Genomic DNA, 22,734 nt, shown 5'->3' with positions numbered 1-22,734 from the left:
CTTATAACAAAAAACAGAACAATGCCTAAATGCTGACGTGTGACAAAGTGAACAGTAAACAAGCTAAAAAAAAACAGAACTACATTTTTATAAGCTGTTGACCCCAAAAAAAGAGGATTTAATGACACAAATAGTTGTAGATGTCGGGGTATTTCACATTGGGCCATTCAGTCGGATCATTTCTCAAACAAAAGCACTGACACAGACCAATAAAATTTAGTTTCTCAATATATCTCCTCCTCTCAGGTTCAAATAGGGTGGTGAAATAATCAATAGACATGGTTAAAATAATGAATGTTTCCTGTCGCGATTACGTTTCCCATCTCAGAGTAATATTACACGCTGCGCTTTACTTTTGTCTCCTTAAAAGCTCCTTTTTTGGGTTGACAGCTTATAAAAACGTAGTTCTGGGTTTTTTAGCTTGATTGCTGTACATCTTGTCACATAGCGGCTTTTAGACATTGTTCTGTTTTTTTGTTATAAGTCAGGGTTGGATCGTTTTCCCACCAGTGGGTGTGGTTTTCAGATGATGAAGCGTGTCGCTATGTCTATGGATTGTGTTCATATAAATGAGATTCAATGTATTTATTATCACAGATACACTTCATGTGTAATGTAAAGTGATTAATAGTAGTACTTTTTGTGACCGCACTAGCTTCACAGTAACTTTCATTTAAAAAAAAAAAAAAAAAAAAAAAAAAGTAGACACGGGACAAAATTAAGTCAAACCTTTTTTTTTTTTGTTTTCACAAATGCTGCTGACTGAATTTGAACTTAAAGGGATATTTCACCCAAAAATGAAAATTAGCCCATGATTTACTCACCCTCAAGCCATCCTAGGTGTATATGACTTTCCTCTTTCAGACGATTACAATTGAAGTCCTATTAAAAATGTCCTGGCTTTTCCAAGCTTTATAATGGCAGTGAATGGGGGTTGAGATTTTTAAGCCCAAAAAGTGCATGCATCTATCATAAAAAGTGCTCCACACGGCTCCGGGGGGTGAATAAAGACCTTCTGAAGTGAAGCGAAACATTTTGTGTAAGAAAAATATCTATATTTAGAAAAACAGTGTCATGGTTTCCAAAAAGATGTTAAATTATTTAAATAAATTGTATTTCAATTATATTGAAATACTGTATACATTTTTTATATTTCAACCAACTTTATTATAAAATAATAATTTATAATCATTCATTAAAAACATGAATTAATGAATGTAATATTAATTATAGAACAGCACAAAAAAAATGGATTTACATGTAGTTCTTTTTTTTTTTTCCTTGATGTATATTTCAGATTACATCAGGTTACGGAAGTTAAAATGATCGTAGATGTTTTTTCTTGTTGATTCGAGAGGAAAGCTTAGAAGTTATTATATTATGTTCAGCCACTGTTCTCTGCCTTTGCTACAAACCTCTTCCTAAGTATGACTTCTTCAAATGCCCCACAATAATCTCGCTGTGATGGTGTGGTCCAGGTCTCTCTGGTGTGGCATTATGGGATAGGACATTCCTCCATCTCTGCTGTGCATGAGTGCCCTCCAGTGTGCGAGACTCGCTCGAGAGCAGCAGGGTGCCAATGAAGCCCATGTGTCGCATGGCAGATTTGCTCAAGTCTGCCTCGTAATTTTCTTTTTAATCTATCTGAAGCTTTGAGCATAATTGGATTCGGGTAGTGAAAAGTATCGTGTGAGTAGTTAACATCGAGTTAAGATGGAAAAACACATGTTGTGGCATTGCTTTAATGGCTGTGTTACAGCGTGTGACAGTGAGAACCTGTTCCTAATAAAAAATGAGGTCAGAATAGACATTAACAAAGAGCTGAACGATCTGTGTGTGTGTGTGTGTGTAGGAACATCCTTTACTAGGCCAACCGTTTTTCATGCTTCATCCATGTCGCACTGAGGAGTTTATGAAACCTGCTCTGGATTTGGCACAAGCTGAAAACAAGTGAGTTTCTCCCTGCTGCAGCTCTACTCGTCATGCATTATGTGAAATTAATATTCTGGGTTCAGTTCATATTTACATTTACATTTATCACACGCTATTTTCCAAAAACCACTTACAGTGCATTGCATTCAAGGTACATAAACTCACACAATATCTGGGAATCAAACCTATAAGCTTGGTGTTGCTTGCGTTATTCTCTGCTGTTTGAGCTCGGTCAACACATCTAATGCATGTTGTTGATTACCATGAAATATATATATATATATATGGACTCATTCCTCAATAATGCACTTCCATTGGAATCCAGTAGACAATCAAACAGCACAGTGAATAAATGTTTAACTTGTGCAAGTACCAACAATATGCAACTGCTATGAAAATTTAAACATATGATTTAAACATTACTATCTTGACCAACAAAAAACATGGTGGGTTTCAGTGGGTAGGACTTGACAAATTATATATGAACATATGAAATGTGTTTAATTTTTATGGATTGTATTATAATTCAATGTAATATAAATGAATAATAGGAAGCATAGGGGGTGTTTGCACAGTTTTTTTGTTTTTGTTTTTTTAAAAGCACTGATTTTGAGATTTATTTTGGTTTAAGTTTTGTGATTTTTGTTTTAATTTTAATTTTTTTTCCATAAGCCTCAGGAAACCAAGCTTATATCTAAGGATTTTATTCACCAAGAAACATCCACAAACATATGATTTTTACAGCTCATTTAAATATTTTAACTACTATTTATTTTAAGTGTTTTGTTTTAAAATAATCCCACCACAATACTTGCCCGATAGATTCCATTTAAAATGAGGAACGAATCAACATTATTTTCTGTGGTAATCAACAGCATACTTTTAATACAAGCTTTATTTAATCTAGAAATATTCCTTTTAACATTTTAATATGGTATTATATCATCTCATAGAGTTATGGCTGTCTCATTTAGCTCTGAATGTTAATTATGAGATCTGGCATATCCATCTATTTAGCTACATTAGTGATAGATATAATCATTTCTTAATTTGCAGCGTTGCAGTATGGGTAGATGCTCTGTTTCTCATCTGTTCTCAGGAGGGTGAACTATATCGTGACTTGGCTCAGTGTTGTTGGACCTGTCGTCGGACTGGACATCCCTTTGAGCTACAGCACCGAGGTGTCCGCTCCCAACTGAAGCGCCTCTGCTTTGGCCTGCTGTGATCTTCCTGTCTGTCTCAGACTCCACAGACCCAGAGGACATGCTGAGGGTCTCCGAGGGGCCAAAGATGCTTCAGAAGTCTTGTTAGCAATGCTTGAGCATTCAAGACACCAAGTTTTTAAGTTCACAAGTTAGCTCAAGAATGCTCTTAATGTTTAAATAAATTGCACTAAAATAATTCATGCACTGCCACTCAAATGTTTGGGGTCAGTAAGATTTTTTTTTTATTTATCAAGGATGCATTAAAGTGATTATAATTGACAGTAAAGACATTTATAATGTTACAAAAGTTTTCTATTTTAAATAAATGGATTTAAAGTAATGTTTCTTGAGCAGTAAATCAGTATATTAGAATGATTTCTGAAGGATCACGTGACACTGAAAACTGGAGTAATGATGCTGAAATTTCTGCTTTGCATCACAGGAATAAATATTTTTAAATATTCAAATAGAAATCAGATATTTTAAATTATAATAATATTACATTTGGATCAAATAAATGCAGCCTTGGTGAGCAGAAGAGACTTATTTCAAAAACATTTTAAAAAATCTTACTAGTAGTGTATACAAAATAGTGTGTACTGTAATTAAATTTTTGTATTACCAACCATAAAACATCCATATTATCTGACAGATATCACGGAAATGCGCCTGAGAACCCAGTTGCATTTTTTCAGAGGATGCATGCATGCAACCTGCATTGCTGCCATCGTTGTTCATGGGAAAATCGTTTATATAAAGGGATTTGTTCAGAAAATGTACAGTATGTGATATTATAATCAAATTAAAAAGACAAACAATAGTTTTCTCTGCTGCTATTTCTTTTTTGCATTATCAAAGGGATTGTAAAACTCATCAGAGCAGCTGTGTGTGCAGGCATACGGAGGATTGCTATTCAAACATTAGTCTGGAAGTCTTTGTCTTCTGCTGCGTAGGTGTGTGTGACTCAATATGTTTTCCCTCACTGGTCGGGTTTTGTGAAGCATGCGACTGCGTTTGGCCTATTTTTGACATTTCAGAGGCCTGAAATCGAAGTCCAACGTGATTTCTAGAACTTTGCATCTAATAAGGAAAGTAAATAGTCTAATATATTTTTTGTTGTGTCTCCCCGCAGTCTGACATTTCTCTTCATTGCTCATCCAAGTAGTGTGCCGTGCCAGGACACGGTTTAAAAGTTAAATGGAATCAAATCCCTCTGAAATCCTGACCGTCTGATGTGAAGTCTGAAACGGAGGAGCTGAGTTTAGAGTCCGGAGTTTGAGAGAAGGCGGTGAAAGTCCTCAGTCAGCATGTCTAAATGGGGCGCGTGTCTCTCAGGGGACTGTATCAGTGTTGGTAAGGAGGTCAGCCTCCTACCCGAAGCATCTCGCTCTAATGGACAGACAGGAATGATGGAGAAACGCATAGATGCAGCACAGTAGGAAATGTTACCTGCTTCATAAACAGGGCCATTCTTAAAGGTTTACTTTAGATAAATGAATTAAGGACTGTCAAACTCAATTACAGTGTGTAAATCTTTTCAAATCTGTGTACTTGAAATTGGTACGTCCAATGGTGTTTGGTTTCATTTGTGTCTTGAATTCATTTTTAAGTCTGCTTTTATCCCATCTAAGAAAAATATGTTCTACAAACATTTTGGTAACGTTACAATACAAAATAAAAAACATTCTCTGAATTTTGTAATTTTTTTTTTTTTTTTGGTTATGCGAATGTTACAGATGAGAACACATTTTTTAATGTTCTCTGAACGTTTTTTAAGTGTAATGTTTAAAATGTTTAACGTTCATATACTAAAATGTTTGTGCTGGAATTTTGAGAATGTTATTAAAGACCAGACAGCTTTGAATGAACATTCTATTAACGTTATGTAGCACTGGAAGAATGTTAAAGTAACGTTACATTTTATAATAAAGGAAATGTTACTTTTGAACGTTCTGAAACATTTAATAAAAGACAAATATCCAAAAAATGTTTGTTCACAGCGTTAAGTGAATCACAATGTTAGTCAAAGTCCTGATACTGTTCCTTGTTAGCTTTGATGGTGCATTTTGTCCCTTTCTGTAACTCGTGACAGGCCCTGGTCACTATGTTTCAATTGTATAGATGAAAACAGTCTGAACCATCTTTAAACTAGCTTCTTTAGCATTTCTTGGAAGCGAGAAATTATGAAATGAGATGAGAGTGTGTAAATGATAACATCTAATTAAATTAATGGAATAGTTTACACACACACACACACACTCGTTTCACTATTCTTGTGGGGACTCTCATAGGCGTAATGGTTTTTCTTCTGTACAGACCGTATATTCTATTGCCCTACACCTAAACTTAGCCCTCACAGGAGACTTTTTGCATTTTTAGATTTTCAAAAAACGTCATTCTGTGTGATTTATAAGCTTGTTTACCCGTGGGGTCCTCAATATAGGTCCCCACCGTGACACAAGTCCCCATGTGTCTGTGTGTATTCAGGTTTAAGAAAAACACACACACACAAAATGTCATTATTCACTTATTTTTCAGATGTCATTCATGTTTGCCTTCAGTTCCAGTCATTTTGCAGCTCAACAGTTTCACTTTGGTAAAGACATCATTGTTTATTTTCCACAGAATGCTAATGACTAGCTTAATCCAGCTAGCATGCTCCAAAACAGACATGATGGAGAGTAAATGATGACATTATTCTCATTTCTGGGTGAATTCTTCCAGTCACATTTACGGTCGACTGTGTGCAGAACGTCTAATTGACGAACGTAGCATGTATTAAGTTTTAGACGAACCTCAATATTATTATTATATCTGGAGGAGTTGTTACATTAGAGGAAAGGAAATTAGAATTGCCTTAGAAACAAATACCCATTTATTGTACATGCTTCACTGGAGGTGTTGCCTAATGGAGTTTGATCGCTCCTAATGGAGTTGGGGAATGAAATGAGTGAAATGAACGAGGCGCTGCTGACATCTGTTGGCCAGCGTGAGCGACCGTGTGTAGCTTACACTTCTGTCCACTAGAGGCCGCCACTGACCGAAGCGCTGCAGCAGCACTGGCCACTGAAGCCGCGCCTGATTCACAAAGTATAGCAGCATCTATTATACAGGAATATGGCACAAGCTCATCTTTCAAGGTCAGGTTTTCAGTGATTAACCAATGTATTGTTGAAAATGTAAGACAAGCAGATGCGTAGCCTAGCTGGATATCTTGATATCTTACACAGTGTTGCTTTACAATTTATCTATTTTTTTTTACATTAGCTTCTATTTTTATGATTTTAGTTTTCAACTTAATTTGAGGTTAAATAATTTTTCTATATAGCTTTATTTGCATTTATTTTTTAGTTTTAGTAATTTTATACTTTTATAACTGCTTATTTCAATGAGTTGATTAGAAGTTAGATTATAATTTTTTCTAGTCTTATATTTATGTTTTATTTCAGATTTATTTCAGTTACCAGAAACAGTCTTAACAGTCTTGAAATTATTGTCTTTTGTCTAATACAATGACATTTTAGGTGTTTTTAAATCTGATCATTTTTCAGGTTGCTGTATGTATTAATCTTTGTGCACTTCTGCTAAATTGTGTATTTGTCAGTGTTATGTGTAAAAATGCTGTTTTTCATTTATTTATAAGCGGATGCTGTTATCCAAAGGGACTTGCAAAATAGGAAAACATAGGCACAAGCATAATGGAAATACCATGGTAGGTCTTTAGAGTAAATTACAGCAGTGTTATGTTGGTTTTATTATATATAATCTTTATATATAATCTAACATTTTGTATTATCTTTTATTTTTACATTTTCAATTTTAATTTTGTTTTTTAAATGATGTTTTGTTTATATATATATATATATATATATATAAAACCGCGATTAATCGCATCCAAAATAAAAGTTTTTGTTTACATAATATATGTGTATTTTGTATATTTATTATGTTTATATAAATACACACCCATACATGTATATATTTAAGAAAATTTTTATATTTATATATTAAATATATTTATATATATGATATAAATTATATGAATATAAATATAGACGTAAATATTTTCAAAATATATATTGTATGTGTGTGTATTTATATAAACATAATAAATATACAAAATACACATATATTATGTAAACAAACTTTTATTTTGGATGCGATTAATCGCTTGACAGCACTAATATATATATATTTATTTATTTTAGTTTAATTATTTTAGTACTAATTTTAATTACTATATTAATTATAAATAATAATAAAATATATATATTTTTTTAGCTTTAATTCAGTGACTAAAAACATTTTTAAATAGTTTTATAGTTGAATAGTCTTTACAGTACCCTGATATATGAATATGATTGTCAAACTGTACTCATACTTTCAGTATGACGGGGGACAAAATAATAAGAAAATGACAAGTTTTACTGTATTATTGGACATGTTCACGATTTTATTTCTTTCTCTGAGAATGTTTTATCTGGCAGTGCTATTCCAGACAAGGAAGACCCCTTTCCTGTCTAAATAATCCAGACATCATCTTGGCTTTCAACATGATTCGGATAATGATAAAACCAAACAGAACCCATCTTTTGCATGTCTACACCAGACTTTCCAACAGGAAAAATGGGTCAGATTCTCTTTGCAGGATCAAACCATCTGCATTCGGTTTCCTCTCTCATGTTTTCAGGTATGAGAATGGGGTCAGTTTGTCTGAAATGTGTTGCAGTGAGAGGCAAACTTCAAAATCATTGCCTTCCATATGCTTTGGGTTGCATTTTCCAAGCCTCTGTAGAGCAGCAGCATTTATTTATAATGAAATAAACCCTTAATTGTGGTTTTATTGGACCTATACTCTTTACTCAATGCCTGAAGCATGAATCTAGACTAGTTGTAAATGTATGACGTATCTGATGTATTTACAACTGTATCAAGCTATTGTAAACTATAATGTAGCCAGCATGAGGTATTGATACAAAGTAAAGACATTACTAAAGTAGTAAATGTGATTTAATAGGAAATTAGTGTCCTAAACACTGGACACTCTCCAAACGATCTGCTCTGACTGATACGGGATGGTGGGACCACCGCTGTTTGTTCTCTCTCTCTCTCTCTCACACACACACACACACACACACACACACACACACACACACACATACACAGATGCAAATATATGTCCTCTGAGACCTTAGTACATAACCTTTGTGGAAAAAGCTACCATTTTTGATTACATCCTCTAAAAGACATCAGTGTTTACAAGGTTTCACTGATGCCAACGATGAATAAACAAAAACATATGGTTGGTTAATGCACCTATTATTATGCTAAGCCAGATTTGACCTTGTCTGAAATGGGAAAGATAGAGATTTAAATTAACATTTGATTAAAAAGTCGCTTGAATTAGATCTAGTGTTCCCAAAAAGCATTTGGAACAGGGTTATTAAACTAAAACTGAAACCATAACAAACAAAACATAATTAAAAACATCACTAAAATTAAAAATAGTATTATTTAGATACTATTCTATTATAGTTTTTATTAATATTTCAGATGTTTTTTTTTCTATTTTGGATAATGTTTTAAAGTAATTATTTTGTGTTTTTATCATTTGTAGTAGTTATTGTTTTATATATATATATATATATATATATTATTTTATATATTAGTTTTATACAGCATATATGGGGACACTATATATGAACAATAAGGTAAAAAGGTAAAAAAAATATATATATATATATAATAATTATTAAAAATATTAATACAAGCTATAATAGTATTTCAGTTAAAAACCGCCGGGTTAAAAACAACCCAATTTGGGTTATTTTGGCAACCCAGCGCTGGGTCAAAAAGGGACGAACCCATTTATGTTATATTATATTATAATACAACACTGATTTGCAAACTTAATGGTTTCTCAGTTTCTCAGTGATTTTTAGTCAGCTGTAGCTACTGTAGTGATTTCTAATAGATTTGCAAAATCAATAAAACAATTAGAAATCAGTTTCTCGCTGGTCATTCTCAGTATCTCACAAACACTGACTCACGCTGGAATCGTCTAGTCACTGTGCTGGATTTGTTGAAAAGGCCCTTTTGTTTCCTTCGATTCGAGGCTTTAATCACATTCTGGCTCTGTCTCATATACCGCCTGAAGAGTTTTGGACAGTGTCATTGTTGCCAAGTTAAACAGTGTTTTCTGGGAAAGAACCAAAGATCTGTGAGCTCCAGGACCAGTAGATGGCCTCATATCCCATGGCACAAGCAAACGTCAAGGTAAATTTGACTCTGTGTATGGTTCTCTGAGCACTTATGGTCCATTCTTTTAAATAATATCATTAGCCGTGCTAAGGCTATATTTTAACAGAATCTTAACCCTAAGTGTAACTTTGGCGTGTAATTTATCCTGCAACAGTGCACTGATATCTCAGATTGTGTGGTCTTTTGAGGAAAGCTGTGCTATTGCTTATTATTTTATGTTATTTTCAGACTTGTGGTTTTCACCTGGCAGACTAAAAACTCCCAGAGATTTAGACTGACGTAGGGCCCCGAACCATGACTAGAGCCCAGAATATCATAATCCAGACTTGGAGGTGAGCTCTTTTAATTTGGGCCTGAAAGTAACCACCTAGTAACCACAAAACAGCCTGCTAAAACTACTCAGAACTCATTTGCATCTGCAAAACAACACGCTAAAACAATTCAGCGCATATTAGCAACTAAAAGCACTCAGAATACTAACATGATAAACTAATTGGAATACATTAGCAAGTTGTAAAGCATTTTCTAAACACTCAGAACATACTAGCAATATCTTAACAAGCTAAAAACATTCAGAACCACTCCGATGCAGTTGCTATGGTGTTAATAAGTGGTTTATGCCTAACAACATGCTAAAACTAATCAGAACAGCCTAATAGCAGCAAGATAAAACCATTTAGAAAACTGCAGCTACCGCATAACAGTATAAAACCACTCCAAACGCCCCAACAACTGCATAGCAACAAGCTAAACCCATTTAGCTACTGCATTACATGCTTAAACTACTAGCAACCACATGACAACAGGTTAAAACCACTCAGAACATCCTAGCAACCACATGACAACATGCTATAAACACTCAGAACACCCTAGCAACCACACAGCAACATGCTATAAACACTCAGAACACCCTAGCAACCACATAGCAACATGCTATAAACACTCAGAACACCCTAGCAACCACATAGCAACATGCTATAAACACTCAGAACACCCTAGCAACCACATAGCAACATGCTATAAACACTCATAATTTAGAAGTAATAAGCTATTTTCTGTCCTGTTTTTAACCCCCTTCATTTGAACGCACTGTTTGAATAGGCGTGACTATTACAACATCAATAAAATGTTAATGTGAAAAACACTTAAAGTGCCTCAAGGTATTAAAAGAGTGAAATTAAAAAATCTAATTCAGTATACACCTTACTGATGATACATACCTTATATAGGTAAGAAGATGAGCCCGGAATATGAATGCAATGCGCTAAATGGTTAAGTGTTTTATTGATAATGGATTTCTATGGGAAAAAATTAATGAAACTTTGTGTATTGTTTTTATATTCAGGGTTCATCTGCCTACAATGTATGCATCATCAATAAGGTGTATATTGAATTTGCCTTTTAATACCAGTGTCTTACTGTATTACTACTTAATACAAACCTCATAAAAATAACTGGCTAAACAGGCATCGATGTAGAAGCAGGTGTTGATCTTCCTCTGCGGAGGCGGTGCTTATCCACACTATTACATCACAGAGCGGCACATTCCACAAACTGACGTTTTGGCAGATTGACTTCAATATAAGCTGTTTTTAGACTAACAAGAAAGTTTTGGATTCTGAAACTTACAGGATGTTTTTATAGTACAATGACCTCTTACAGTTAAGGTTACTGTATGTTAACAAGATGGCGCTGTGCATGGCAGCCATTGTGCTTGGCTCTCCAGTTTTTGTTAGTTTTTCCTGTTTTTTGTTTGTCTAACACAGACATTGATGAAATTAACAGTTGGATGTGCCAGAACTTTCTTCAGTTAAACAAGGAGAAAACTGAAGTCATTGCATTTGGAATCAAAGATGAAGTTCTCAAGGGGAATGCATATCTTGACTCTAGGGGTCAAACAACGAAAAATCAAGTCAGAAATCTTGGGGTGATTCTGGAGACAGACCTTAGTTTCAGTAGTCATGTCAAAGCAGTAACTAAATCAGGATACTCTCATCTCAAAAACATTGCAAGAATTAGATGTTTTGTTTCCAGTCAAGACTTGGAGAAACTTGTTCATGCCTTTATCACCAGCAGGGTGGATTACTGTAATGGTCTCCTCACCGGCCTTCCCAAGAAGACCATTAGACAACTGCAGCTCATCCAGAACACTGCTGCCAGGATTCTGACTAGAACCAGAAAATCTGAGCATATCACACCAGTCCTCAGGTCCTTACACTGGCTTCCAGTTACATTTAGGATTGATTTTAAAGTACTTTTACTTGTTTATAAGTCACTCAATGGCCCAGAACCTAAATATATTGCTGATATGCTCACTGAATATAAACCGAACAGACCACTCAGATCATTAGGATCGAGTCAGTTAGAAATACCAAGGGTTCACACAAAACCTGCGTTTAGCTATTATGCGGCCCGCAGTTGGAACCAGCTTCCAGAAGAGATCAGATGTGCTAAAACATTCGCCACATTTAAATCAAGACTCAAAACTCATCTGTTAACTGTACATTTGTTGAATGAGCACTGTGCTATATGTCGGAACTGACTGCAATGTATAATAATTTTCTTTAAATTTATTTTAAATCAATTTCTATATCATTTTAAAATACCTTGTTTTTATTATTTTTATTTCCATGTTTTTATTGATTTTTAATGTCTATTTCACTTTCTTTTATGTAAAGCACTTTGAATTACCACTGTGTATGAAATGTGCTATATAAATAAACTTGCCTTGCCTTGCCTTGCCTAACACGATCAGTTTCACCAAGGAAGAACTGCTGAACATTCGGCAGGACACAAAATCTCCAACCAGTTTTCGATTATTCTGATGTTTTGCTGAACATAGTAGTCTGTGGAGCTGCGGCGCTGTTTAGATGCTTTAGGGCGCGCAGACGGGGGAAGTGAGCCGCACGCTTGTGAAGCTCAGACAGCATGGATTTCGAATGCCGTTGCCTAGCATCCATCTGGCGAATCTCTGCTCTCTACCCAACAAAACGGACGAACTCCTTCTGCTTTCCCGGTTTAACAAGGACTTTTCAAACTCTGCTGCCCTGTGTTTCACAGAAACCTGGCTGAACGACACCATTCCAGACAGCGCATAACATCTGCCTAATTTCACGCTGATCAGAGCAGATCGCGACGCGGAATCGATGGGGAAATCGCGTGGCGGGACGTGCTTATACATCAATGAGAGATGGTGTACAGATGTAACTGTGTTAAAGAAGATGTGCTGTTCTGATCTAGAAACGCTTTTCATCAAATGTAAACCTTTCTATTCGCCGCGGGAGTTCTGCTCGTTCATTCTCGTGAGTGTCTACATTCCACCGCAAGCGCACGTGAGCACAGCTCTACAGAAACTCACTGATCTGATCACAGAGAGTGAGCAACAACACCCGGACTCTGTTTTAATCATTCTCGGGGACTTTAATAAAGCAAATCTCTCCCGTGAACTGCCAAAATACAGACAGCACATCACATGTCCCACCAGAGACAGTAATATACTGGATCGCTGTGATAAAGGACGCATATCACATCCCACGAGCAGCTTTAGGACTCTCTGATCACGGTTTGGTTCATCTTATTCCGTCCTACAGGCAGAAACTTAAATCTGTTAAACCTGTATTAAGGACTGTAAAGAGATGGACTAATGAGACAGAGCGGGTTTTACAAGCCTGTCTTGACCTCACTGATTGGAGTGGTTTTTGAAGCTGCTGATGATCTGGACGAGCTCACAGAGACTGTAACATCTTATATCAGTTTCTGTGAGGCAGTGGCGGCTGCTGGTCTTTCAAAGAGGGGAAGCTAATTTTCGGCCTACATCATAAAAACTGTCCATTTATTTATACGTAAATTCTGCCCTACGTTCCTTTTCAAGAAAATGCTCTGTGACCCTGTCGTACCAACTAGGCGTCTTTTCCAGTGAAAAGTCCTCTCAACGGCCAGCAGAGCTAGGCTGCTTAAACGGTCTTGGCCCATTGTGTTACGGGTGTAGGACTTGAGCCTTTTAAACAGGAGAAGCTCCTTTCTACACCTGCAGATGTAGCTCCAATTGTTGCCACTAATAATGTTCATTGCTCATTTCATGCCTTTTATATGCCCTGTCAAAGTTAGACAGATCTCCAAACCCCACCTTTGACCAAACAACACATCCGTGAGATGGTTTCATCAATTGTTGTCCGTTGCTGATTCCAATTTACATAAAATTGTAGTCAGTAACGTAATCCATTTGATTACACATTTTTAGGTAATATAATCACAGTAATCTAACAAATTCATCACATTGATTTAAATAAAAATAATCTTGTACCATTTGAAACTACAAAGAGAAAGATAATATATTCCATTCGTTGTTAAAGTGCATTAAACATTACATCACGTTTTCCCAAACTGGGTTTCATGAAGGAACTGCAAGGCATTTGTGAGTTTAATGAAAAGCTAATAATGAATTAAATCATAAAAAATATTTTAATAAAATGTAAATAAATCATTTTAAAATAACAAATATATATATATTTGTTTAGCTATTTTGTGAATAATATGTAATCATGTAATCAATTAAAAACACTGTAGTCTGGTTACTGATTACTAGTATTTTAAAATGTAGTATAATCATACAAGTACAACATTTTTGGAATCTAATCCAGAATACTTGTAATTGGTTACTCCCCAGTACAGGCTGTTTACTATGAATTTACCATGTTTTCTCACTGATGCAAAAGTGAGTGGAGAAATTGTTATGGTCTTTTATCATATTGTATCTACTACTTGTAGCTGATCTGCTAAAAATGACATTTAATTCATCGCATGTATTGAAATATCCTCACATTGACAGGATTAAGCCTGTGTGGCTCGGTAGTTTGGTTTTCATTTGTGTGAAGTCTCTTTAATGACTCTCGCGTTCAGCTGCTTCCCATTGGGAGGCTGGATATTGCGCTTGTTTCCTTGAAACATAAGATGCCAGTAGTTAAAGTTTACAGGCAGTTTCAAAGAGCCCCAGCTCACAAAAACCCCTGATGCTCAAGAGATGAGTCAGTTAAAAACATGCATGTGCTTCTGGTCATGTGTGCGTCACGCTACGCCTAGCATGTAACTTAGCAAGCTTTGTTACGACTTTCCTGTATAAATTTCTCCAAATGTTGCTATCTTTAAAACATCACCTATACCAATGCATGCTTGAGTAGTTACGAAGTCTTGATTTGGTTTTTGGGGTGTACTAGAATAGATTTTCATGCTTGATTGTTCCAAAAACGCATTATTTTTTCACATATTTTACATTATTGCAGCACCTCCCTTCGCAGTCTCTTTTAAATGCAGTTTAGTTCCTATTCCAGTGAAGCCCCTCCTTCCAAGATACGAAATGTGCTCTGATTGGTTAGCTGCCCCAGTGTGTTCTGATTGGAGAACTGCTTATAGCGTGAAAAATGTGAAAAAAATATATATAATTGGTATAATTGGACCACTTTAACAAAAATAAAGTATTCGGGCAAATCATTTGTGCAAATTTGCCACAAGCTCATATTTTCACATGCATATGAACTTGTAGAATATTGTCTGTGGCACATTTATTATATGTTTTAACCACATGTTGGTCACAGCAAAATGCGAAGTAAATGAAATTTCACTAGGACTTGACTGCAGAGACCCTACTGAAATGTGTTTTTTCCACTGTTACACCATAGGGAGAAAGAAAATGTCCCCTCTGACGCTCTTCCACAGCTGCTGCCTTTTAAAACACTCATTGTGCAAGAGGATATACAACAATTGAAACCCATCCAATGATAACATGCTTGAAAAGTAGTGGGCACATCCACTGTCAAGGGGAGATTTATCTGAAGGCCATTGCTAACATGGCTGTGTTGCGTTAAGTAATGCCCTGTTTAACATTTAATAAAGATATACTATGCTCATTATTTCTTTTAGAGCTCCATTCAAGTATTAGGCAACACAGAAACAACTGTGTGATTGTGTGACTTCGCCGGCAGTTCTTGTAAAGAATGATGGTGCAATACTCTCTTCTAGTGGCTCAAATCTGTGGCACAACACCACTTGCTGATAAACTAGACTTAGACATTCACTGAGGTAGATTTAAATGGCAAAACTTGGTGCAAGAGTGTTCTGGGTGGTTGCCAGGGTGTTTCTGAGGTGTACTGAGTGTTTTTAGCATGTTGCCAGAGTGTTTCTTAGGTGTTTTTTCATAGTTTGCTACTCTATGTGATTTCCAGGTGTTGCTAAGGTGTTCTTTTTGATTGTAATAATTATTTTAAGTATGTGGTTGCTAGGGTTTTTGGTGGCTTCTAGGATGTTGCTGTTTCTAAGGTGTTCTTAGTGGTTATTATCATGTTGCTATGCAGTTGCTAGGGTATTTTAGGTAGTTGCTATGCAGTTGCTAGGGTTTTTTAGGTAGTTGCCAGGGCGTTGCTATTTCTAAAGTGTTTCAAGTGTTTTTCAACATGTTCTACAGTTGCTAGGCTATTTTGAGTGATTTTCAGGGCATTTCTAAGTTTCTAGTTTTCTGAGTGGTTTTAGCTTGTTGCCAGGGTGTTGTTAAGGTTTTTAATGTGTTACTACTGTATGTGATTGCCACAGAGTTACTGTTGCTAAGGTGCTCTTATTTGTTGTAATCACACTTATGTGATATGTGGCTGCTGGGGTTTTTAAGTGGTTTCCAGAACGTTGCTGTTTCTAAGGTGTTTTTTATGCGGTTGCTAGGGCGTTTTAGATAGTTTCCAGGGCGTTGCTATTTCTAAAGTGTTACGAGTGTTTTTCAAAATGTTGTTCTGCAGTTGCTAGGGTATGATGAGTGATTTTCAGGGCATTTCTAAGGTATTCTGATTGTTTTTAGCATGTTTTTAGGGTGGTGTTAAGGTTTTTAGTGTGTTACCATATTTGATTGCCAGGGAGTTACTGTTGCTAATGTGTTCTTATTTGTTGTAATCACACTGCTACATATGTGGTTGCTAGGTTTTTTGTAGGTGGTTTCCAGAACGTTGCTGTTTCTAGGGTGTTCTGAGGTTTTTTTTTTACCATGTTGCTATGCAGTTGCTAGAGAGTTTTAGGTAGTTACCAGGCTGTTGCTATTTTTTAAAGTGTTCAGAGTGTGTTTCAACATGTTGTTTTGCAGTTGTTATGGTATTTTGAGTGATTGTCAGACCAGTTCTAAGGTGTTCTGAGTGTTTTTAACATGTTTCCAGGGTGTTGTTAAGGTTTTTAGTGTGTTGCTACTGTATGTGATTGTCAGGGAGTTGCTAAGGTGTTCTTATTTGTTGTAATCACATTTCTACATATGTGGTTGCTTGAGTTTTTGGTGGCTTCCAGGACTTTTATCATGTTGCTATGCGGTTGTAAGTAGTGGTAAGGGTGTTGATATTTCTAAAATGGTCTAAATGTTTTTTTTAATTGTGATGCTGTGCAGATGCTAGAGTATTTTTGATGATTGCCAGGGCGTTTCTAAGGTGACGCTCTAAAGTGACACTCAATCTGTCTCTTATCTCTACATGATTATTTAACCATTTCCTGCCAATCTTAAAAATAAATGGGTTTTACAGCCTGATTTCAATCTTTTGAAGTTTCGTAGTTCTACGAAAAGCCATCTGTAAACCCAGGAGGATATTTTGAACACATACACTGCACTAAAGAACCTATAATGTCACACCAAACACTTAATTAATCTCCAAAGAATCATATCTTTATAGTCTTTATTAGCACCACATGGTATTTACTCTGGGTTCACAGTGGTTTAATGTTTGCATATGCTTTATGCAGTCTACTGTACAAAATAAGAGCATCTTGTTCTCTTTTCTTAGTAATTGACACAAATACCCAGAAATGTTTTGTACTATAAGTCCATATTAAGCGAAGAGAGCGAGGGTTGATTTGGTTCTCTGTAAGTGGGGGGCCAAGGGTCACGTACAGCAGCTTGAAATTGTTTTCCAGGATCACCTAACATGCACCCCACAGTCTTCAATCGGTTAGCCCACTGATGGGCCAAACGCACCGCTCACCAAAGGTGTGCCCGCGGGCACCGTGGGGCACTGTACTGTGTGCCCAGCGTGGCTTCTCACGGAGAGGGTGAACACGGCCCCAGAGGCCCGGCTGACGCTTCCAGCACAGATCTGCTCATGTGTTGTGTATTATTCAATTATAACTGTTTCATCTGTAGGGGGTTGAATTATATAACAATACACAGAGAATCTATTCATGGGAACTCACTCTGTAAAAGCTCCTGTTTCCAATTTAACACAACAAGGGGGTTAACAACCCTCTCTTACTGGTCTAAATGTATTGTTTATTTTTTCTGAGGTTTCTTGCAGTGCTTTAAGAATGGTTTAGTATGCATCTATATTAAAAAACGAGGGACCCAATGTGGCAAAACTAGTGTGCACTTGCACTTACACTTTAAAAAGAAATAAAGGTTCAACATCCATGGGACCAAAACGTTCTTTATAGTGGAAAAAATTATTCAGATTATTAAAATGTTTTTCACAATAAGATTTTTTTTTCTTTTAAGAACCTTTCACCGAAAGGCTTTTTAGGGAACCCAAAATGATTCTTTTATGGCATCGCTGTGATAAAGTTTCATCCCTTTTGTGTTATACTTTCTGAAACATGTCTCCGATCATAGTCATGCTCCAGAAAACAAATAAGATCTTTATTAGTCAAGCAATATTTAACGAGAACACAAATTTGATTGTTGTGGCTGCTGATCTTGAGACAAATCATTTGGCCTCTTCCATCACTCTTTACGGGAATATTGGGTTTCATCCTGTTTTCAGTAAAAATTCTCTCCAATGGATGGCAGGAACAATGAACACAGTCATTCTGCTTCATCTGATCTCAGTCCATGATCACTGTAGGTAAGTCATGGGGGCCTCAGCAGAGTCTAGGTGGTAATATAAGAAAGCCCTGAGTATAATCTAATAATTTATGTATTTTTTAGACTATCATCAATAAGCTGTAAATTTATAAACTCTACTAGTAAAGTTACGCTCTAATCTGTGCTGACCAGCTGGCCCCCATCTTCACACAGATCTTCAACAGATCACTGGAGCTGTGTGAAGTCCCCTCATGCTTCAAACACTCCACCATCATCCCCGTCCCAAAGAAACCCCAAATTACTGGACTTAATGACTAGACCTGTGGCCCTAACATCTGTAGCCATGAAATCATTTGAAAGACTGGTTTTGGCTTATCTGAAGGACATCACTGGACCCTTACTGGACCACCTGCAGTTTGCCTACAGGGCAAACAGGTCTGTGGATGATGCAGTCAACATGGGACTGCACTTCATCCTGAAGCATCTGGACAGACCAGAGACTTATGTGAGGATCCTGTTTGTGGACTTCAGCTCCGCTTTTAACACCATCATCACGGAAACCCTTCAGAATAAACTAACCCAACTCTCCGTCCCCACCTCCGTCTGTCAGTGGATCAACTGCTTCCTGACAGACAGACAGCAGTTAGTAAAGCTTGGTAAATCCACATCCAGCACTCGTACCATCAGCACTGGAGCGCCTCAGGGCTGCGTACTCTCCCCACTGCTCTTCTCCCTCTACACCAACGACTGCACATCTAAAGACCCCTCTGTCAAGCTCCTGAAGTTTGCAGACGACACCACACTGATCGGCCTCATCCAGGACGGTGATGAGTCTGCTTACAGACAGGAGGTTAAGGAGCTGGCTGTCTGGTGCAGTCTTAACAACCTGGAGCTTAACACGCTCAAAACTGTGGAGATGATCATGGACTTCAGGAGAAACCCCCCTGCTCTCCCCCCACTCACCATCATGAACAGCACTGTGACTGCAGTGGAGTCATTCAGATTCCTGGGCACCACCATCTCTCAGGACCTGAAGTGGGATATTCACATAGACTCCATTGTCAGGAAGGCCCAGCAGAGGTTGTACTTTCTTTGCCAGCTGAGGAAGTTCAACCTGCCACAGGAGCTGCTGAAACAGTTCTACTCCGCCATCATTGAATCCATCCTCTGCACCTCAATAACTGTCTGGTTCAGCTCAGCTACCAAATCTGACCTCAGAAGACTACGGAGGGTAGTCCAGACTGCTGAGCGAATCATTGGTACAACCCTCCCCAGTCTCCAAGAACTGTACTTATCGACCAGACGGTAACAGTTCAAAGAGGGAGTGTGCTGGATGTGAGGGGTCCAGAGTGATTTTACCAGCCCTTTTGCTCACTCTGGACCCCTCACATCCAGCACACTCTCCAAGAACTGTACTTATCCAGAGTGAGCAAAAGGGCCGGTAAAATCACTCTGGACCCCTCACATCCAGCACACTCCCTCTTTGAACTGTTACCGTCTGGTCGACGCTACAGAGCTCTGAGCACCAGAACGACCAGACACAGGAACAGTTTCTTCCCTCAGGCAATCCATCTCATGAACACTCAACAATAAACGTGGAACACACAACTATAATACACTATCCATTCACCACACTCACTTATTTTATTTTTATTTTCTCATTTCTAATTTGCACATACTTGACCTGTACATACATAGTTGTCTATATTATATATTGTGTTTTTGCTGCTTTGTACATTGCCTATTTGTATATTATTCTTTTATTATCTGTGTCCTGTCCTGTTGCTGTCTTTCTGTTGCACTGTGGAGCTTCTGTCAATACAACAAATTCCTTGTATGTGTAAACCTACTTGCCCAATAAAGCTGATTCTGATTCTAATTCTAATGATTTTATCTGAGAAGGACAGATAGATGGATACAGTGCTGGATAGATAGTAGGATAGACAGACAGAAGAGATTCAAGAGATTCAAGAGTTTTATTTGTCACATACACAATTATACAGAGTATAACCAGCAGTGAAATGTAGGTCAGGTCCGCTCCAAGGACAGTGCAATTATAAAGAATACAAATATTAAGAAGAAGTACAAAAATAAAAGATAAGATAAAATAAGATAAGATAGGATAAAAAATATAAATATAAATGTGCAGGTCAGTATGTTGTTGACAAATAGTAATGAGAGGAATGTGCAAAAAATAATGTGCAAAAAGTTGTACAGGGTATTTGAATAGCAGCAATATGAGGTAGAGAAAAATTATGAATATCTTATTGATATATGATATTTACATGGAGAAAAAATTATGAATAACTTATTGATATGGTGATATTACATGGAGTCAAGTGATATTATGACACAGAGTTAGAGTTTAGGAGCCTGATGGCCTGGGGGAAGAAGCTCCTCCTAAGTCTCTCAGTTTTTGCCATCAGGCTACGGAAGCGCTGACCAGATGGAAGCAAAGTGAATAGACGGTTACCAGGGTGATTTGAGTCCTTGAAGATTTTAACAGCTCTACTTTTGCAGCGTTTGAGGTAGATATCCCGCAGAGAGGGGAGAGCAGACCCTGAGATGCGCTCAGCTAAGCGCACAACTCTCTGTAGTGCTTTGCAGTCCTGATTGGAGCTGTTTCCATACCACACTGAGATGCACTGAGTCAATACACTTTCTATGGTCCCTGAATAGAAAGTTTTCAGGATTGCTGGTGAGACCCTGAGTTTCCTCAGCTGTCGCAGATGGTACAGTCTTTGCCTGGCTTTCTTAACCTGTGATTGGATGTGTGTAGTCCAAGTCAGGTTCTCTGAGATGTTTACGCCGAGGTACTTGAAGCTACTCACCCTCTCCACAGGGGTCCCGCTGATCCTGAGAGGAGAGAAGGATAGATGGATGGATAGACAGACAGATAGAAAGATGGATGGATGGATATAGTGCTGGATAGGTAGACAGTAGGATAGACAGAAGGATAGATAGACAGACAGATAGAAAGATGGATGGATGGATATAGTGCTAGATAGATAGATAGATAGATAGATAGATAGATAGATAGATAGATAGATAGATAGATAGATAGATAGATAGATAGATAGATAGATAGATAGATAGATGCCTGCAACACTGAATCAGTCTCTATTAGTTTCTAGGATTTTCTTGTATCAAGTTTCTGAAGAGGATCTGCTACTGTTAAAGATCTGAAACACTTCCCTGCTGCTTTAACAACCTCCAGCGTTCACTTTTAACGTCAACTGACGTCTATTGTATATATGAGTGTCCTTAGAAGAAAGCCACCTGTAGCTCTGAAGTCTGCTTTTAAACAGGAGCGCAGAGTTAAAGTCTCTTCCCCGCTGGTGTGTGCTGCCTCTGAACCCTGTCCAGAGGGACTTCTGCACTGACGCATGCTGCAGGAATATGGGTTGAGCTCCTCAGGGCAGGCCCTAGAAGTCATTTGACTGGATACATAAATGTTTAGTGCTTGTTAAGAGCAAATAAAAGTCTTTCCTGCTCGGTGTGAGGAGGATACCAAAGGTCAAAGTTCCAAGATACGAGTCAGAGACATGACTTTTAACAGATGGAGCTGATAGTGTCGACATGGTGTTGTATGGGAATCCTAAACTTTTAAAAATAAAGGCTCTTTATTGGCACTGATGGTTCCATGAAGAACCTTTAACATTCATGGAAATTTTCCATACTCTTAAAAATAAAGGTTCTTTATAGGTTTTTATGGTTCCATTAAGAACCTTTAACATCCATGGAAACGTTCTATTCCACGAAAGGTTCTTTACACTGGAATAGGTTCTTTAGATTTTTTCAATTTTCTTCATACTAAGAAAAATAATGATTATTTTAAGAACTGTTCACTGAAAGCTTCGTTTGAGGAACCAAAAATGGTTCTTCTATATGGCATTGTTCCAAAAAAAAAAAGTTATTTTGGAACTTTTATTTTTAAGAGTGCAGATGAGGAATCTTATTATCGAAGGTTTGTTCTTCTGGCAAGGATAAGAGTTTTACCAGGTCTAACAATCAAAATATTGCTTTGTCCAGTATTACCTCAACATTTTTGCTTGCAAAATTTACCTCATACTAAGTTCCAAAGACATCAGAGGAGCTGCAAAGATCTTGAGGGCGTTGGAGAACTTCACGTCACAAAATGACTTTTTTTTTTTTTTGCGGCCTGTCTTGAAGTGAAAGTTTTTACAGTGGCTAATAGACAATATCTGCACACTTTGATGAGTGATTTACTTCCTTTGCTCGCATTGATCGCTCTTTGCTGTTGTGCACGGTTGAGGTTTTACAGATTTATGATCTCAAATGCTTCCAGAGAAAACAATCATCCCAATAACATCTTCAGTACCTCCTGTGTGAACTGACAGATTTGTGAACACGTGCAAATGACCCACAAAAAATTCATACCGTGTTGATATCCGCTCACTTTTTTTAATGACTTGACATTGTAGTTTTAGCGTTTTATGAGTTTAATGCACCATTTGCCGGCTGGGATAAAACTAAACTTGCCAGTTTAAATAATGGAGCCTGGAG

At 37.1% G+C, this 22,734-nt stretch overlaps 1 protein-coding gene across 2 annotated transcripts in view; it reads left to right on the top strand.

Moving 5' to 3' along the window:
* atg10 (ATG10 autophagy related 10 homolog) overlaps nucleotides 1-5,118 on the top strand; it is a 31,154-nt gene extending 26,036 nt beyond the window's left edge. The window contains exons 6-8 of one of the 2 annotated variants that reach the window (XM_079407435.1): nucleotides 1,853-1,950; nucleotides 3,032-3,113; nucleotides 4,270-5,118. In XM_079407435.1, coding sequence (XP_079263561.1) covers nucleotides 1,853-1,950; nucleotides 3,032-3,113; nucleotides 4,270-4,302 — 213 coding nt within the window. In that variant the 3' untranslated portion in view covers nucleotides 4,303-5,118. Of the gene's footprint in view, nucleotides 1-1,852; nucleotides 1,951-3,031; nucleotides 3,961-4,269 lie in introns of those variants that run through there. The other variant, XM_079407436.1, reaches the window with a different exon arrangement.
* Nucleotides 5,119-22,734: the final 17,616 nt, after the last annotated feature.

The sequence above is a fragment of the Barbus barbus genome, assembly GCF_936440315.1.
Source record: "Barbus barbus genome assembly, chromosome: 45".
Classification (NCBI taxonomy): Eukaryota; Metazoa; Chordata; class Actinopteri; order Cypriniformes; family Cyprinidae; genus Barbus; species Barbus barbus.
Note: the sequence above shows the minus strand (reverse complement) of the source record. Positions and strands in the feature narration are given on the sequence as shown.